Here is a 19,256-nt window from a genome sequence, read left to right as displayed (position 1 = left end):
AGCACCTGGTTCCAATCTCAGCCAGTTTGTGGTCCCTTATCAAAGCCAGACCCAGTTAGGAACCGTTTTATCTCCATGTTTCTCCTGTAGTGTATCTTTGACTCAGATTAAAAAACCCCTCAGGGGTTTAGACCCAGTCAAGCATGTGTCCAGCTGAAAAATAGCGGTTTCAACACTTTGAGTTTGGTTGAGTATATCAGTTTACATCAGAGAAAAGGGTTTCCTTTTAAGGTCTTGAGTGTTTTAACTGATTAAACAAGACTATCGCATAGTGATGGTCAGATTTTATTAACAAAGTAAATATGTTGTGACCACCTCCTAACCAGATCACAATTTTGAAATGGTCTGATAACAGTGTTCACTCCTGTCACTAATAGAATGAGAATGTCAATGGTAATTGACACAGGCTGTACTTGATTATACTGCATGAGGCCTTGGTTTGTGACGGTGTGACTGGAGCTGGTTTTGTACACAGTAGCAGTAAGTACTTTTTTTAACTGGGAGCAGGTTGCGTCCCCATTATGTCTTGCTGTGGCTGTGGGAGACCACAGGAGAGGGAAACAGACATGTTAACAAGCAATACTGGACTAGGCATGGCTTGTAACATTCACAAGACAGACAGGCACAAACACATGGACCCAATGACAGCATGCGGATGTAGCCTAAACACATCCATTCCACTTGACGTTTCATACATTGGTGACTAGGGGTGGGACAATGTGAAAATTTCATGTCACATTTACCCTGGCAAAATAATTGTGATTCATTATATTATCCCAATAATCATCAAAATATGTTTAAAAATCTTAAAATGGCACTAAAACATACTGGAATCACTTTACCTTACATTTTGTTAAGAAACAAATGTTTTTATTGCATCACGGATAGGACACACGTCTTTTTGTAGTGAAAAACAAGGGACAGATTCAGGCCTTGACCACATGTATATATGGATATTTTTCTAAACGAATATTTTCCCCCTCCATTTCAAAAAAAATCTCCATTTTAGGGACCTAAAACGCTGTTTGCGTGTGAATGAGAGGTCAAAACATAGAGGAAAATGTTTGTTTCGCAAAATATCCGTATTAGTGTGGACAAGGTATCAGACTCTCGCCAATACCCAGCACTTAATCACAATGACAACTTGCTCTCCTGTGTCCAACAAAACCTCCTCCATTGCCACTCATCACACTGGGCTCCGGCGGGACCATCCGGATCCCATGACGGATGGACGGAGTTGGCATCTCGGAGGACGCAATTCCTCTGCAAAACAACCAGCGAAAAATGGCAGGACAGTCACTAATCAGCCAAGATCACTTACCTGATCATGCAGAAAAGACACATGGAAAAAAGGAGGAACAAAAATCTCCGAAGTTAGAGACAGTATGTTCCAAACTGCCTCAGACACTCAGTCATCACCACCTCCACTCACACTCACCTGTAACTTCCAGCATGCATTGCAGAGATAGAGAGGGCGCTAGACAGCTTTTTCAAGTAACTCGTGAGGATATTCATGATTATCCCCATTTATGATTATCCCGATTATGGAACTTCACCTTTTGTGAGTGTTTCTTATTGTGAGCCGCGATAAAATCCTATATTGTCCCATCCCTATTGGTGACACAAATTCCTAAATCAGATCAGCAAAGTTTGGCAGTTAGGATTTTTTGCTAGAATCGTCTTTGGTGTCATTAGCTCAACACCTCCACCTGCCTGTAAGCCATTTGTATATACTCTAAGCACATTAGAGAACTGTGTATGTAAGACTTCTACAAGACAATGTCCTAATGTTGGTTTTATCAAATTTTTCTTCAAGAAAGACAGAAACATAAAATTTCAGTGACAGTCCTAGATTATAGTTTTCTTGAAAGGCTTTGTTAGAAAACACTGATGTTGAAATTCTGGCTTAGAAGGCAATGCTGGTGCTTTACTGGATAAAAGTGTGTTGACTGTTGTGTTATGCTTTGGTCATACTTTGCATGATCGACATTGATCAACATTAAATTTGTGTGAAACATTTCAGAATGTGTAGGGCTTTTCGCATTTAAGTTCAGTTGTGAAGAACTGACTGTTCAATTTACCCTCAATAGACAAGTATTGGCACCCTGATGATCTGAACATTCTCTGCTGCCCCATGTGCACCTGAGATTTATGGGATGTCTGTCTGTGGATTCTCAGACAACCCTGTGGGGGCTCCTTATAGATGGCCCTGTGATGGCCTGGCGGCCTGTCCAGGGTGTCTCCCCGCCTGCCACCCAATGACTGCTGGAATAGGCTCCAGCATCCCCGCAACCCTGAGAGCAGGATACGCGGTTTGGATAATGGATGGATGGATGAATGCAGAGGCAAAAATTAATCAATAGGTTTTAGGCACTTAAGATTTTAGTCAAGATTTTTTTTCAGGAAAGATGGTAATAAAGTGTGCCAAAAAAATCAAATGAAGCACATTTTCTTGAATTACTACACTCCTCTGATGACAAATTGTTGACTGTCTCTCCACCACTGTGTTACTGGCAGTGTAAAACTAATGAGCACAATTGGAAGGAATCTGAACAAAGGCCTGCTTTTTTTCCCCACCTTGTCCAAGTCATTCTCTTGCTTCCACTCTTTTGCTATTGTCCCTGTTTATTTTCCTCAAAGACCGATCGTTGCAAGTGCCAAAACATATAATGTACCATTTATTGGCACAAGAAATCATTAAAAAAAAATCGGATTTATTATTTCATGTTATTCAAGACTAATTTAATATATTTTCCCGCTTGTTGTCATGTCATTTAAACTGAAAAGGAGAGGAAAGGTTTCTGGGACAAAACACATATACTTTTACATAGCATAAATGAAAATGCAGCAAAACAAATAAGTCAAGTTTCGTTATAGACCAGACATGCTTTGCCATGTTAAGCTGACATTAGTTGGCAAGTAATCAAGCAATTTTGACCCCATTAAACTAAATGTAATTACAAGATATACAAAAGAATTACTCATTATTATTATATCATCATAGAATAATCATCTTAACTATCCCCAGGCTGAAACTTATGCTGTGGAGAAGCTGGCCAGGTTGGTCCCCTGTGAGTACGAGGAGCTCCAGAATACCACCTTACGCCTCCTCCTCAACCTCTCATTCGACACGGGCCTTCGCAGCCAGATGGTCCAAGCAGGACTCATTCCCAAGCTCTCCTCATTATTAGGTAATATAACTCTGTGAGTGCATATGAGCGCTCCTGTGTTTTCATACGTCAGTCTGTTCATTTGTTTGCGTTCATGTTATTGGCCGTGTTGTGTTTACAAGTTCCAAAGAATGAGTTTGCATGTATTTTTTGTGTGTCTGAGTGCATGTGCTAATGATGGAAATATATTTGGCTCTGTATCAAGGCTATCATTGTGGCAGGTTTTTTCAGGTTTTCTCTGAGAAACATGCATGACAAGAGAAATACTCTATCATGCCAAGTCAGCAATGGAACTGCCGTTTCCCCGCCGTTTGTGCATGTGTTTGTGTCCATGTGTAAAGTGTGCTTGCAGGTGCAGGTTTTTCACAAAGCCTCTAGACCACAAGCTGACTCTGGTGACCATTAGAGAAATGACTTCCTGAAAGCAGTTCCAGAGCGTGTGATTGGGGTGTCAGCTCATCCACGGGGTCATGTGGCATGGTCAGAAGCATCTCTGATGGGCCTTTTGAAGCCTCTCCAGGGGAGGCTCGGGTAACAGCGCATAATTAATATAATATATTTGTTAGAATAACATGCCAGAGCCTCTGCACAAATGTTGTTTTTATAGGAGCAGGCCGGAGAGGTGGAGAGGTCTTCAGAGATTTAAGGAGGGCTGTTTTGGGGAGTGCTGGAGGGGGTTGTACTTTCAGGAAGTGAGGCATATACATAATATAATTTAACACTGAAATATTACACCCCTTCATGGTTCTGACATTTCTGAGGTTGCTTGCATGAACATATACATATATGCGCGCACGCGTGTGTGTGTGTGTGTGTGTGTGTGTGTGTGTGTGTTTGTGCATGTTTAACTGTGTTAACAGATGCATCATTAATCATCTCCTTTAGCTATGGACTATCCTGTCTTAGGTGGGGAAACACTCTGTCCAAAGATTCCCCTTTTATTTTGAGAAATTGAAATAGTGTGAGGGTTGTGTGTGTGTGTGTGTGGGGGGGGGGTCAAGCTGCCATTCTCCTCCCTATCCCCAACTGATAAGATGAAAGGATGTGAAAGCATTTACTTCTCTTCCTCACCTCCCTTGTGATCCTCCTGCCACCTGACCTGGGTTTCTAAAGCAAATAGGAGTTTGCCCTTTGTCATGTTGCTCCAAACAGACACCCCCATCTGCCCTTCTGTTTCACAACATTTTGAATTAACCTCCAGCACACATGCTATGATTCAACATGTTTACTGCCGTCGCACCTCAAAATCACAGGAGGAGACATCGGTGGCATAGGGTCTCTCTGTGAGAGCATTTTGCACTGTTTGTGGCTTATGGCTCACTTTGGAATCTCACCAATCCAGCAATGTTATTAACCCAGAAAGTGCAGTAACAACAGAGCGGCACTGTCCACAAACATAGCCCAGACGCCTCTTAATGCTTGCGGGTCTAATTTTATGAAGGTCAGGCGATTTTAAATCAGGCTAGGGTGTAATTGGAGTTTAGTTCTCCCACTAACTGCACATGAACAGTCTAGTTAATTCTTAACAGCTCCCCTCACCTTTTTTTTTAACTCTCGCCCCAGCCGTAGTATTGTTTTGAACATTTAATAGGATTTCTCTTTGCCCATAAAGGATCTTCCTATCGGCAAAGTGAGGGAGTTCGCCAGGTCAGTAGGGACTTTATGTGTGTGTGAGAGTGTATTGTGTGTGCATATACACATGCATGTCCACCTCCGTGTTTTTGTGTGCATTTTAAGGTATTGGTTGAGGCAAAGGATTGCTAATGAGAAGCACATGTTCCGGCCAATCGCTGCCCGTGCTAGAAGGGCCTAAGCAGAGAAGAGCATAACTTTAACTTATTAAAGGCAGTAAAATTGATGCTTCCTCCTGTTTTCCCAATTAAAGCTAGAAGCAGTCTCTTTTCAGCCCTCTCTCCCCCTTGTGTTTCCAGGGGTTCACTGAACACATCTGGATCCAATAGGCAGTGATAAGGTTCCCTGTATGGCCACTGCCTCCCCACTCCAGGGACCAGTTTGAACTGGACTGGGATAAGGCTAGTGGGATGGTGGGCATTACAGGAGGTCTGTCAGTGGTTCTGGTCCAATGAAGACCCTTTGTCTTAACACTTTTCTTAATGAAAAGTCCCCAGGTCAAACTCTTCTGAACTTTTGGCTGACTTCTCCTCAACACCTCCAGGCCCCTAGTTTTGGTCAGGGGTCAAAGTCATAAATGTGCTGGACTAGCTGACAGTCTAACACAGCACATTTTGCCTGTATCTTTCTCAGGCTACTGAGATTCCTCTGTTTATAACCCTAGAATACTTAATTGATAGGAGAGAGACAGTTTGGATTTCTTTGTCTGAAGTTTAACTAGCATGGTGGTGGTGGTGGTGGGGGTCCCTTTTTTCCCATCAGCCATTTAAAATTTAGTATTTGGACTCAAAAATGTAATGTTCCAACAATGGTTGCTTATCTACCAAAGTGCCGAAAAGGGTAGCAGACTGACAGGTGCCATCAAAATTCTGTTAATAAAGATTACAACCAATCTATTTTCATCGACACAAGCGACTGTTAAAATTTGCCAGCATTTTGACTGGAGCTGATTTGTCAGCCATAAAAAAGATCAGCAGTAAGAACTAATATTGAAAATACTATTGAATCTATTAAAATTTGCTAAAAAATTGGTTGAATTCAAGAATGTCCCTAGATGTGGTCACTGGTGTCCTATGGAGCGTTAAAGCACAACGAGTCTTTCATCCAATGACTTTCCTCCTCCTATGTTTATGTTGCAGCTGACGAGTGCCAGAGACAGCTGAGCATGTGCATTCTGTACCACATCAGCATGGATGACAGATTCAAGTCAATGTTTGCCTACACAGACTGCATACCACAGGTAAGACTGGCTAATGTACACTGCCTCTAGCCGCAGACAGACACATTAGCATCGGCGGCTAACAGCATTCAGGAATTATACATGAGAGAGAGAGAGAGAGAGAGAGAGAGAGAGAGAGAGAGGGCAAAAGGGAGGGACACACCACATCTGGACTTAAACCACTACAGGACGGCTGCTCAGTCTTCTCCCTCACTGTGATGACAGCTCCCTGTTTTCCCTCCTCGCCCTCTCTTTCCACTGGTCGGAGCTCTAAGAAAGCCTTGCGTCATTTCACCTAATGAGCTCTTCTGGTAAACAGAGAGCTCTCTCTGTGTCTTCTCTTTAACGTAGGACCTAAGCGCACCTAATTGCAATATTGAATTGGGAATTGCCTTAAATGGGGACTTATCAACAGAGGAGGCGAAAGGGTTTATCCAAATAAAATTGAGTTAGGCTCCTGAAAATAACATTTGCCACACACGCAAAAAAAAAAACAACCTCCGGCTGACTTCTTTCATGTTTTAATCCTAACTTTTTGAGTTATAGTTCCAACTAATTGATTTGACCGTGTTCAGTCAGTCCTCTCGTCATTGGCTATTAGCTAAATATGCGTTGTGTTTGTTTGCTGAGATTAGGTGTAAATGGTAGCCAGATGTGGCTGGAAGGGACTAGATGTTTGTTCAGAGGGTCATGTCACCAGCAGATATGGCCTCTGGGTCCCCCATGGCAGAGAGGATGCTGAGTAGCAGCATGACCAGGATGTGACCTTCGGCCCTACCCTGAGGCTCATTCACTCTCCATTCTCTCCTTCTTCCTCCCTTCTCCCTCTTTCACTCCTTTCTCTCAATGTTCCGTTGTGTCAACGGAAGTCCAACCCACCTATGTCACCATAGACGTCTTCTCTCTCTCTCTTGCTCTCTCATCTCTCTCTCTCACACACACATTTCATTAATCATACATCTTTATTAGTCACTACTCCAACCCAGCTCTTATCCTTTCATACCTTTTTTCACTAATACCTCTTCCTGGTTTATCACTTTCCCAGGGCAGTGAGTGACCTACACCTTCTCCCTCTCCTAGATTTAATGGGGTTCAGGCCTTAATAGGGAGAGAGATGCAGGACATGTTGGTGTGAGAGATCTGGAGGAGCAAAGGAGGATGTAGGTGTGGAAGAGGTGGTGGGTGAGGGGTGCTGGTTCAGTTGGTCGGCAGTGTGGTGCTGTGGCCCCAGCGGGGCCTCGGGTGGCCGTCTGTGGTAAATAAGCAGAGGCAGGTGCCAGAGAGTCTAGACGGGGCTGATTTGGGGTCCAGGGCCCCTGGTATGTGATACCCAACCCGACCCAGTCCCCCCCCCCCCCCCGTCTTTCTCACTCTGATTGCACACTGCTGACTCCTCACAGGGATGGAGGCCCTAACCCCCAACTCCCTGCTCCTTCTGGCCCAGCTTAAAGCCTTTCCTGTTTAATGTTAAATCAGCACCCTGAGACAGGAGGGAGGGAGCTAGGAGGTGGCGGGTGCTTGGGAGGTTAAGGAACGATGGGCGACTCCTTTTTCATCCCACACTCACCTTCCTCATTTTTTTTTCTCTCACACTTTGTCTTCCTTTTTCACAAATACACATGTACAGGCTCATTTTCATTGTTGGCACTTTCTGCTGCCCTGTTCTTCAGGCTACATTGTTTTTCAGAGTTTATAGCACAATATCTGGCCCTGTGATGATTGGAGGAGACCAAAAGGATGCTTTTAATAAATGACAGGTTTTTCAAACTGACATATTGCAAGCAGGAACACATGCATATGGAAAACGATTACTCCCTCACTAGTTCGCTTCATCTCCCCCTTGCTTACTCAGTTCCTCTTTCCTTCTTCCTTTGTTTCACTCAGTCTCTCTCCCTTTCTCCTTCTCTGCTTCTTCTCTGTGTATCTTTCCTGTTGTTTAGGTTTAAACCTTGGGGCTAAGGCACAAATTTGATAGGGGAGACAAATGACCATCCACAACCTTTTAGCTTACATAAAGGAAAAGCAGTTGTGGTTAGTCACCTTTAGTAGATTTTGAGGCTAACCACCACAGAACTCACCAAGCTGACTAACCGTATGGCTCTAAATCCAAATTATGGAGACAGATTTCATTAGAAAGATATGACACACTGAATGAGATAATCAAAGATATTCACAACACTGGAAAGAGGGGGGAAACAGATTTTCCTTAAAATTAATTACACCATCATGCTGTTACTAAGACCTTAACAAGCCACTGTGTATTGCAGAATAAGTTGGGTTAAAAAACAGTTGACCACCTGTTTATCTTGGGTTATTTATTGTTGAATCCAACTGCTGAATAATTTGGCTAACTGGAATCTATAATACCTGACTGACAGCTGATGAAGATGGTGTTTGATTGTGGAGAGGACAGGATGGATGCCGAGCTCATCTCCTTCTGCATCAACCTTGCTGCAAACAAGAGGAATGCCCAGGTCATTTGTGAAGGTATGATGTACGCACCCAAAGAAAATCACATACTACAGACACCAAAGGTGCTTGAGCATTGATAAAGCTGTATTGTAAGAGTACTCCCTGACCACCATCCACCAGTCGGTCTCATCAGTTTCTCTCAAGTGCAAGTCCATGCACACACACAGCAAATTCTCTTTAATTTTCTCCCTTTTCCTCTCATCTTTTCTTCTTTTCCTCTGCTTTCACAAGGTAACGGTCTGAAGATGTTGATGAAAAGGGCATTGAAGCTCAAGGACGTTTTGATGATGAAGATGATTAGGAACTTGTCCCAACACAGTGGATCTGCCAAAAACCTCTTTATAGTCAGTACCCAGCTATTTGTATTTGGATGCATGTGCACTTAAAGACCCACAAATGAGCAATGGTGGCACATATTTTTGAAACAATCTGGAAATATTTTCAATCAAGGTCAGATCATATATAGGCCTTTATCAGTTTAAACTTCTCTGAACATACATGATTTATCTCCGCTGCAGCTTCTCCTCCAGGCTGTGTTTGTAAATGAGAGGACCTTTTTTACTTAACTTTACCTAGAGGAGGGTTGAAAAATTGCTTCCTACCTTGGGACTCATCACTGTATTTATCTTTTAGATAAGGATATTCATAATATTAACAATACTTAAAGTATTAACACTACAACTACAGCTACCAATACTAAAAACAACAATAATCATAATAATGACAGAAATCACATTCCACTGATCACATTTTTTTGATCCATTCCTGTGATTCAATAATCCTTCAGCCACAACCTGCTTTAAATTCGGGAATACCCTTTAAGACCTGTCTGAATTAGCAGGCCATTGATTATACTTACAAAAATTTCTCACAGTGATTTGTCTCCCTGTAGGATTATGTAGGTGACCTGGCAGCTCAGATCAATGAGGAGGAGCCTGAGGAGTATGTGATAGAGTGCCTGGGCACACTAGCAAACCTGACCATCCCTGACCTGGACTGGGAGTTGGTACTCAAGGAGTACAACTTGGTACCTTACCTCAAAGACCGACTCAAACCAGGTTTGAAAATGTGTGAACCAGGGATTTCGCCACCATTGAACTGTGGTATATCCAAATACATCCATATTAATGCCCATGGTTTTGGAATGAGTTGTTCAACAAGCATATATGGATGTGATGTTCGGGTGTCCACATACTTTTGGCCATGAAGTTTCTGTCTGTCTGTCTGTCTGTCTGTCTGTCTGTCTGTCTGTCTGTCTGTCTGTCTGTCTGTCTGTCTGTCTGTCTGTCTGTCTATTAGGGATGGGACGGTTACCGGTTTCTTCAGTATATTGTGATAAAATTCCTGATGGTTATCATCTCCTTCTTCTTTCGACTTGTTCCCTGCTTCTCAGGGGTTGCTACAGCAGATTTTATAGTTTCCATCAGTGCCCTATAAGGGCACAGCACCAATGGTGGTCATTCTTAACCCAGGCCTCGCCAGTTGGGCATGGAGCGTCGGCTGATCCGGTATGGTCTTGCCAATCTGCATAATGATTTGGCAAAATTTTAAGTCGGATGCCCTTCCTGACACAGCCTCTTACCCTATGGATGGGGGCACAGGTAAAGCGGTGGATGCCATCCCAGTATTCATGGACTTGCACCCATGCCTGTTGCCAACCTGATGGTTATCATACCATGTCAAAATTTCACAATCTTATTTATCATGGTTTTATTATCACTTCAATGTAATCCCCCCCCCCTTTTCTCCCCAATTGTACCTGGCCAATTACCTAACTCTTCCAAGCCATCCCGGTCGCTGCTCCACCCCCTCTGCCGATCCGGGGAGGGCTGGCGACTCCACATGCCTCCTCCAATACACATGGAGTCGCCAGCCGCATCTTTTCACCTGACAGTGAGGAGTTTCACTGAGGGGACGTAGTGCGTGGGAGGATCATGCTATTCCCCCCAGTCCCCCCCCCTCAACATGCACCCGGACTGACCAGAGGAGGCGCTAGTGCAGCAATCAGGACACATGCCCACATCTGGCTTCCCACCCGCAGACACGGCCAATTGTGTCTGTAGGGACACCTGACCAAGCCGGAGGTAACACGGGGATTTGAACCGACGATCTCCATAGACTGCTATGCTACTTCAATGTAATTTATGCCACACAGGCGCAGTGTGCCATGTTGCTAGCTGAAAGTGCTACACTGACTAGCGAGTTTTTTCTAAAGCAATGGCTGAAGGAGGTCTTAGTGCTGCTCAGATTTTTCACCTGTCTACAGACAAAGCCTGAAGTCTGGGCGTATTTTGGTTATTTTAAAAATTCTGATGGGAAGCTCATCGAAGATGACTACCCCATCTGCTGAACATACAAGAAGAAAGGTGCTGCAAAGGGAGCAAACACTTCCAACATGTTTACCTATCTCTGTGAACATCACCCTTCGCCTTACAGCGAGTGCAAAAGAAGTTAATTTTAATGTTATTTCATGCATGGGAGGACTTCGGAATGGGGAAATAACATAGTTGGCCTGTCTAACTTGATGATAGCTTGTAAATGGAAACTTTAAATACTATGTGCTCTATACTAGTAAACATCAACTGCATATGCATTGTCGTGTTGCACGCTCACTGCACGTGATCCACCAGTGCATTATGTTTAGTTGTTAATGTAAAATCCAGCGGTCATGGAATTGATTATAAAAGTGTAATTTTTCCAACAAGATGAATGCTATTGGTATTGTTATCTTTTCGTTTACGTCAACTATGCATGAGGTTAATGCAATTACTTTATAGCAAAACACACAGAATAGTGTGTGTGTGTGTGTGTGTGTGTGTGTGTGTGTGTGTGTGTGTACATACATACATGCATGTCTGTGCATAAGCATTTTAACACATTTGAACAATATTGTGATGATAACGAAAACTGGGATATCTGCGGTCACAATAACCGTGACATGAAATTTTCATACCGTCCCAGACCTACTATCGATCTATCTATCCATCTATCTATCCGTCTGTAAATCAAGATATTGTTTGATTTGTGTATTTTCAGGTACACTAACATGCTACATATGGCCTGACATAAAAATAAACTCTCACCTTTCTTTTATCCACCTCCCTTTGAACCTAAAGGCCAGCTCTCTCCCATGACCTTCTTTAACTTGTAACCGATGCTAAATCATTTTATCTGGTTGGTGTCACTGGACAAAGATGACGTGAGGACAGAGAACACTCATTAGGACCTGGACCTTATCTTTATGTTTGGTGACCTCTCTTTTATATACTGTGGCCTTTTAACCCTGGGTCAGTTTCTGTCTTTTATATATATATATATATATATATATACACATATATATATATTCTTTTGAAGGAAAATTGGCAGTCGATTTCTATTACTCTATTTTCTTTTTAAGAAAAATGAATTGCTAACATATAGTGAGGAGTGACAGGAAAGTTGGAAGATTGGAGCACAATATCTATAAAAGCCTAACACCACTGAATCTCTCCAAGGCCAATTATTAGACAGATTAGAGAGATTTTGAGTTTGTACTGTTGTTTACTCAACTACTGGTGCACCCCTTTTCTTTTTCCTCCTATCAGGTTCTGCTGAGGATGACCTCATCTTGGAGGTGGTGATCATGATTGGAACCGTGTCAGTGGATGACTCCTGTGCTGCCATGCTGGCTAAGTCTGGCATTATCCCTGCCCTCATTGAGCTTCTTAATGGTACAGTCCAAATTCAGACCCTACGCTTTCTCCAGCATTTGCTTAACTTTGGGTTAGTGTGCAAAATTAGTCATAACCCTGTTCCCACCATAAGTTTGAATCTAAAAAAGTCTGTGTCCCAGGTTAAAATATTGGGTTGAAAACAATAAATAGCTACATTATTAGCAAGACGGTCATTTTATCACACTTATTTTCCCATTCAGTTCCCTGCATCCTCAGCCCAACAGGAATTCGAGGAATTAATTGACTTAATCTCTAAATGCTTACTACTTGCTTCCTTTCTGTCCATTTTTTGCATCTGCCTATTTCCCTTTTCCTGTTCCAGCCCAACAGGAAGATGACGAGTTTGTCTGCCAGATTGTCTACGTCTTCTACCAGATGGTCTTCCACCAGGCAACCAGGGATGTCATCATCAAAGACACTCGTATCCTTTTTTCTCTTTTCTTAGGGTTTAGGTTTTTGTGAACTATTTTTTGCAACTTTTCTGCTTCAAAATAAAGTAAATGATAGTAGTGATAGTAAGAAAGACTGGAAACACTGCTGTTACAAAACTGGGGATGTAGTCATGATATGGATTTTCAAACCCATACTGTCATGAGTACACAGTATTCACTCAACCCAAAATTCCCAGGGCGCCGCTGGCTATCTTTTTGAAAAAGTCCATTCCTGTAGCACCCCAAAATACTCAGTACTCATCCCTTGGTTTATGTCTATAGTAATTCACAGAACTATCCTATATCTGGTTACTGTTTGCTCCCATCTGTATCACCAGAGAAACCTTCAAAAACCCTTTATTTATTTGCTGGCTATTCAAGGCTGTCTGTAATTGTGTACAGTTGTGGTCTGGGTCGAATTGCAAATAGCTTGTCCTCTTTTGGTATGTTTTGTTGATGTTTTTCTTTCTGCACAGAAAATGTAACAGGAGTTTCTGAGCCAAGCTTCACTTTGCCCAGTGATCCTGTGGCTTCAAAAAGCATTCTCTCATAACAGGAAATGCAAAGAGAAAAGAGACTTGTTTTTTTTGCCCCTTCTTAAATGATAGACTAGAGCAGTGTCTTCCCTCCACAAATATCCTCTGTATACTCTCCATGTCCCCCTAATATTGGTTTAAGATGGACTGACAATTGACTGGCTTGAAAAAACACTGTAAGGACCAGTAAATATGATGAAATGTTATTTTGCCTTGAGTCCCAGCTCCAGAGGCTCCTGCTTACCTCATTGACCTGATGCACGATAAGAATGCAGAGATCCGTAAGGTCTGTGACAACACTCTGGACATCATTGCTGTAAGTATCCAGATGCGTCACAGTATTTCACTCCTGCAGCACATATGTCACAACTCCTGTATTATTGTGTTTCTTTATTTCTTTATACAACTTTGGTTGAGGTTTTTCCATTAACTTCTCTTGAGCAAGTTCCACAAAACCTGTAAAAATTAAGTGAGCACCACATGATAATTTAAATGGAACCCCCCCCCTTTTTTTTCTCCCCAATTGTATCCGGCCAATTACCCCACTTTTCCGAGCCATCCCGATCTCTGCTCCACTCCCTCTGCCGATCCGGGGAGGGCTGCAGACTACCACATGCCTCCCCCGATACATGTGGAGTCGCCAGCCGCTTCTTTTCTTCTTTTTTAAAAAAAAAATCTGTTAATTGGGTTTTGCAATTTTTTTCAAACAAACAATCAAACATATGCATCCCCTCCCTCCCTCCCACCCTTCTACCCCCAGAGCAGAGAAACAGGAAAAAAAAATTTGTAGTACTGGTGACAATCATAACAAAGACAGAATTTCATACAAAGTCATGCCATTACAGTAACAATAAGGTTCCTGCAGTACATGCATGGACCCCTAAAGAAAAAGAAAAAGGGGGAAAAAAAACAAAATAACACTGTGTGTGCATGCGTGTGTATGTATGCAGAATACTCTTATCTAACCTTCTGTGGCTTTAGCTATGCCCATCCTCTGGAGCAACTGTTAAGGTCTTTATATCGTCCAGAAAAGGTGACCATGTTTTTTCAAAGTTTCTCATTGAACCTTTCAGGGAAATTCTAATTTGATGTCGTATAACATATATTTGATCCATCTCCTGTGGGTAGGTGGCGATACATGTTTCCATTTCAACAGTATTAGACGTCTACCTAAAAGAGAGGTGAAAGACACAATTCTATTAAGATACAGGGGGTGTTAGTCCTAGGGGGAATGCCAAACAGGCTGTAAGAGGATCAGTTGGAACGTCCACACCAGATATATCCCCTAAGGATTTAAAAATGTCTGTCCTGAATTCAAATAAGTGAGGGCAGGTCCAAAACATGTGACGCAGGTCTGCAGGTGATTGTCCACAACAGTTACATGCATCACTTATACCAGGAAATATCCTTGCTAATCTAGCATTAGTGTAATGAATGCGATGTAAGATCTTACATTGTATAAGACTATGTCTAGCACATACTGAGGCAGTGTGAACTAGCCCTAGCAGTGTCCCACGTCCCATCTGTCAGCTCCACACCCAAATCCTGCAACTTTAAGATGGTTAAGAGTCTCAGACTTAATGGAATCTATTTTGGTATATACGTACAATTGAAATTAGGCTCTTTACATTGGGGTTCAAAGAGAATGGAATCAATTTCAGAATGAGTAGGATGGTTTGGAAATTCTGGAACTTGCTTTTGTAAGAAATGTCTAACCTGGAAATAGTGAAATAGATGAGATCTGGGCAAGCTGAATCTTTCAGACAGGTCTAAAAATGATGAGAAATTCCCTTTGCTGTACAGATCTTCGACAGTTTTGATTCCCTTGTCAAACCAGGTTTGGAAGGTGAGATCAATACACGATGGTTTAAACAGGTGGTTACGACATATTGGGGAATGAGAGGATGGTCAGTTAAGACCAAAGTGCCTCCTGAATTGCGTCCAGATCTTGATAGTGTGCATAAGAGTGGGCATAGAGCTGATGACAGAGACAAGTGGTAAGCCTGAACATATTAAAGAATGAAGAGACTTCCGGGTAGAGGACGTCTCCATTTGTGCCCAAAGAGGAGTGTTCTCTAGGTTGGGCCAGTAGAGAATCTTCTGAATATTACATGCCCAATAGTAATTGAGAAAATTTGGGAGGGCCATCCCACCTTTCGACTTGGGCCATTGGAGATATGCTTTCTTAATGCGCTGTGGTTAGTTTCCCCATAGAAAGGGGGATATAGTCTGGTCTAATTTTGTGAAGGAGCTTTTCCTAATAAATACTGGGATATGTTGGAAGAGGTATAAGAATTTGGGTAGGACAACCATTTTGATAATACGGACATCCAGCGATAGAGTGGGCCAACGGCTAAACTCTTCTCTGCAATGTTCTTATAAAGGTAGGAAGTTTTCCTTGAAAATATGAGGGAATGATTTAGTGATGAAAATGCCCAAGTATTTAAACCCACTATCCCTTCATTTAAAAGGAAAGAGTGAATGAGGCATTCTTGTGGCAACTGGGTTTATAGGAAAAAGTTGGGTTTTCTGAAAATTCAGTTTATACCCTGGAAATCTGCCAAACTGCTCCAGTATAGACATAATAAAAGGAATGGAAGAGGTTGGATTAAATATACATATACAAGAGTAAGTCATCCGCGTACAAGGACACTTTGTGGGTGATCCCACCTCACCTAATACCCTAAAACCCTGCTTCACTATGAAGCTAAATAGCTAAGGGCTCAATGGCAATCGCAAATGGCAGTGGGGATAGAGGGCGACATTGTTTCGTGCCATGTTTGAGAGGAAAGGAAGGTGAGTGTAAGTCATTGGTGATGACTGAAGCTACAGGGGCTGAATATAAAAGTTTAATCCACAAAATAAAATCTTTACTAAACCCCATTTTTCCCAGAACAACGAAAAGGTAAGTCCACTCTACCCTATCTTAGGCCTTTTCTGCATCCAACAAAAGGACGAATTCGGGGGATTCAGAGCTTGGTGTATGAATTATGTCGAATGCCTTCCTTGGATTAAGCCTGTTTGGTCAGTTGATAGCAGGCATTGGGACCACTTTTCGGGGAGACAGTTAGGAAAGGACTTTGGCTAAAATCTTTTGGTCCACATTCAGAATTGAGATTGGTCTCCTGCTGCTACAAAGAAGTTGGTCCTTATCCTTCTTAAGCAGCAAGGAAATAGAAGCTTGGTATAGTGTTTCTGGCAGCCTACCATTCAAAAATGATTCGTTATACATGCTTTGTAATTCAGGGCAGATAAGGTCGGAAAATGCTTTGTAAAATTCCACTGTATATCCATAAACTTGCCATTTTGCATGGATTTTATGGCTTCTTGGATCTCACGAAGTGAAACTGGTCCACCAAGGCTGCCGGAAAGCGTTTTATCTAGTACAGGGTAACATATTGTCAACAAGATTGTTGTGGTCCCAAATATCTGGGGGACATTCAGAACAGTAAAGATCAGAACAAAAGTTTAGAAAAGTAGTGTTTGTGTCTCTTGTGTCTGAAAGAACAACATTAGTGGATGATTTTATTTTAGTGATTTGCCTAGAAGCTGCAGCTGAACGAGCCTGGTATGCAAGAAATTTACTCGCTTTGTCCCCTGACTCAAAAAATACGTTGTCTAGATTTGAGCAGAAGTAATTCAGCCTTACTGGTTGATAACATATCAAACTCAGCCTGGAGGTGAAGGCATCTATTATATAGAGCAGAGGTTGAAGCTGTTGCATACTGATTGTCTAATTGTAAAATTGCATCAGAGATCTCAGACAGTTTGACTGCTTCTGACTTTCTGGCATGTGAAATATAAGAGATTATCTGACACCGCAGGCAGGCTTTAAATGGTAGACTGAGAGACATTGGGGGTTTTATTCATTTCAAAAAAGTATCCAATTTGAGAGATAAGAAACTCCTTAAAAGTATTATGAGACAGCTTTGGGGAATTAAATCGCCACTGCTTTGAGGGAGCATAGCTTCTAGAAAAGTTGATCTCCATATAGGTGGGGGCGTGGTCCGATATAACAAAACTGTGATACTCGCATCACTTAAACTTTGATAAAAGTCTCTCATCCACAAGAAAATCTATCGCGAGTATGTTTGGTGTGGGTGGGAAAAGGATGAGTATGCTTTGGTTGATGGGAAGGTGAACCTCCAGGGATCAGATAAGCCCAGGTACTCAGCATGGGAGGCCATCACCTTAGCAGAGCCAGAAAGGACTGTGTGTTTAGTAGATGACCTATCAAGAGTAGTGTCTTCGACCATGTTAAAATCCCCCCCTATAATTAAAAAGCTGTTGTCGGGGCCTGGTAATGTAGAAAAGAATTTGGAAATAAATTGATTGTCATCCCAATTAGGTGCATATACGCAGGCAAGGACTACATGAGTGTTTTGGATGAGACCTGATACAATAACATAGCGGCCATTGAGGTCAGCAGTGCAGCTGAGTAGTTCAAAAGCAGTGTTTTTCTGAATTACAATTGCAGCACCCCTGGCTCTACCATTAAACTTGGAGGGGAATAAATGCTCAATCCATCCCCTTTTGAGACTTGAAACCTCGGAGGTGCACAGGTGTGTCTCTTGAAGAAAAGCTATGTCAGCCTTCAAATGTTGTATGTGGGACATTATCCTGCTTAATTTAATGACTTTGTTTAAACCCTTGACATTCCAGGAGACAAAGCGACAACTACCCTGAGTAATGGTTAAACTTTCTATTTTAGATGTGGAGGAAGTAATGTTCAGTATACTGTCACTGCAACCAAAGCCATAGCGTAGCTACACACACACACACACACACACACACACACACACACACACACACACACACACACACACACACGTAAGGAAGAAGCGAAAAAAAGAGTAAATAACAATAAAAATAAAAAATATTCTGCCCCCAGTCCCACCCACCCAAGCTAGGTGCCTTACCAATTAAGGCATCTTGAACCCAAAACCCCGTCAACACAAACTCTTATGCAGGTAACACAATTGTTCTGTCATGAAACTAACATAGTGTAAACTACTAATAAGACACATTAGCCCCTAGCTAACGGGTCTGATCCTTTAGTCGAGCGGTTAGTGATGTCGCCTTGTGGTGCAGTACACCCGTATCGAATCCCGCACCGGGCGAGAAAATAACCGGTGGGATCCGGAAGCGTGCAGATCCTCAGAAGTCTCTTCGGAGCGCGGGAATAACAAAGCGCGAGGGCGCGCTTCCGGGAGGCGATATTATGAACCCTACATAGGCCTCGCCAAAATCCCGTTTCTGGCTTTGTCACGTGTGCGCCACCGTAGCAACGCGAAAATATGTTGTTATGGGGTTAGCGCTCATCAAGGAAACGCTGTACACCCACAATTTAACCTGTCTAAGTTATCCACAATCAACATTAACGTTTTTAACTCAATCTTTGCTTGCTCCACGTTTGAGCATAGGATACTTCACCCCTTATCATGACTACAAACAAAACGAGCTCCTATATTGTAGTAATATGACTTTTACAAGTCTTACACATTAGCGCCACCTTCAGCTCTTGCACATTAGCGCCACCCTCAGGAAGATGACATATTTGACTCTGTCGTGATGTACTACTCAATGTAACCTTTTAGCTGGGGTTCATTCTGATTCTTTGTCTCATCAAGCCTCAAATGCATCACAATTATAATACCAATAACGTATCCAAGGAGCAGAGGCAGACCTTGTAACCTAAAATTGTTAGGTTAGTCAACTTAAGGCTATTCTTTCCCTCACAATCATAATTTCAACCCCATGGTTCACTTTTTAGACGATTCATAAGTTCAAATTGAAGGTAGCTAACGTTAGCTTTGCTTCGCACCGAGTTGATAGTTGATTGTTTCCTTAGCAACGCAGCGGAAATCCGGCGTCCGTTCGCGGAAATCCGGCGTCCGTTCGCGAGATTTGGGACAGGGTACGGGATTTTGGCGAGGGCTATGTAGGGTTCATAATATCGCTTCCGGGAGAGGGTGACGACCGTAAACTACTAATAAGACACATTAGCCCCTAGCTAACGGGTCTGACCCTTTAGTCGAGCGGTTAGTGATGTCGCCTTGTGGTGCACTACACGTCGTATCGAA

At 42.5% G+C, this 19,256-nt stretch overlaps 1 protein-coding gene across 1 annotated transcript in view; it reads left to right on the top strand.

Annotated features, from left to right (window-relative positions):
• The window catches only part of kifap3a (kinesin-associated protein 3a), a 32,636-nt gene that overhangs the window by 2,248 nt on the left and 11,132 nt on the right, over positions 1–19,256 (top strand). Inside the window, exons 6-13 of the mRNA XM_056276787.1 lie at positions 3,029–3,191; positions 5,942–6,042; positions 8,400–8,508; positions 8,725–8,837; positions 9,386–9,551; positions 12,078–12,203; positions 12,529–12,627; positions 13,404–13,489. Coding sequence (XP_056132762.1) covers positions 3,029–3,191; positions 5,942–6,042; positions 8,400–8,508; positions 8,725–8,837; positions 9,386–9,551; positions 12,078–12,203; positions 12,529–12,627; positions 13,404–13,489 — 963 coding nt within the window. The remainder of the gene's footprint in view (positions 1–3,028; positions 3,192–5,941; positions 6,043–8,399; positions 8,509–8,724; positions 8,838–9,385; positions 9,552–12,077; positions 12,204–12,528; positions 12,628–13,403; positions 13,490–19,256) is intronic.

Source organism: Lampris incognitus, chromosome 3 (genome assembly GCF_029633865.1).
Source record: "Lampris incognitus isolate fLamInc1 chromosome 3, fLamInc1.hap2, whole genome shotgun sequence".
Classification (NCBI taxonomy): domain Eukaryota; kingdom Metazoa; phylum Chordata; class Actinopteri; order Lampriformes; family Lampridae; genus Lampris; species Lampris incognitus.
This window is presented reverse-complemented; position numbering and strand designations above follow the sequence as displayed.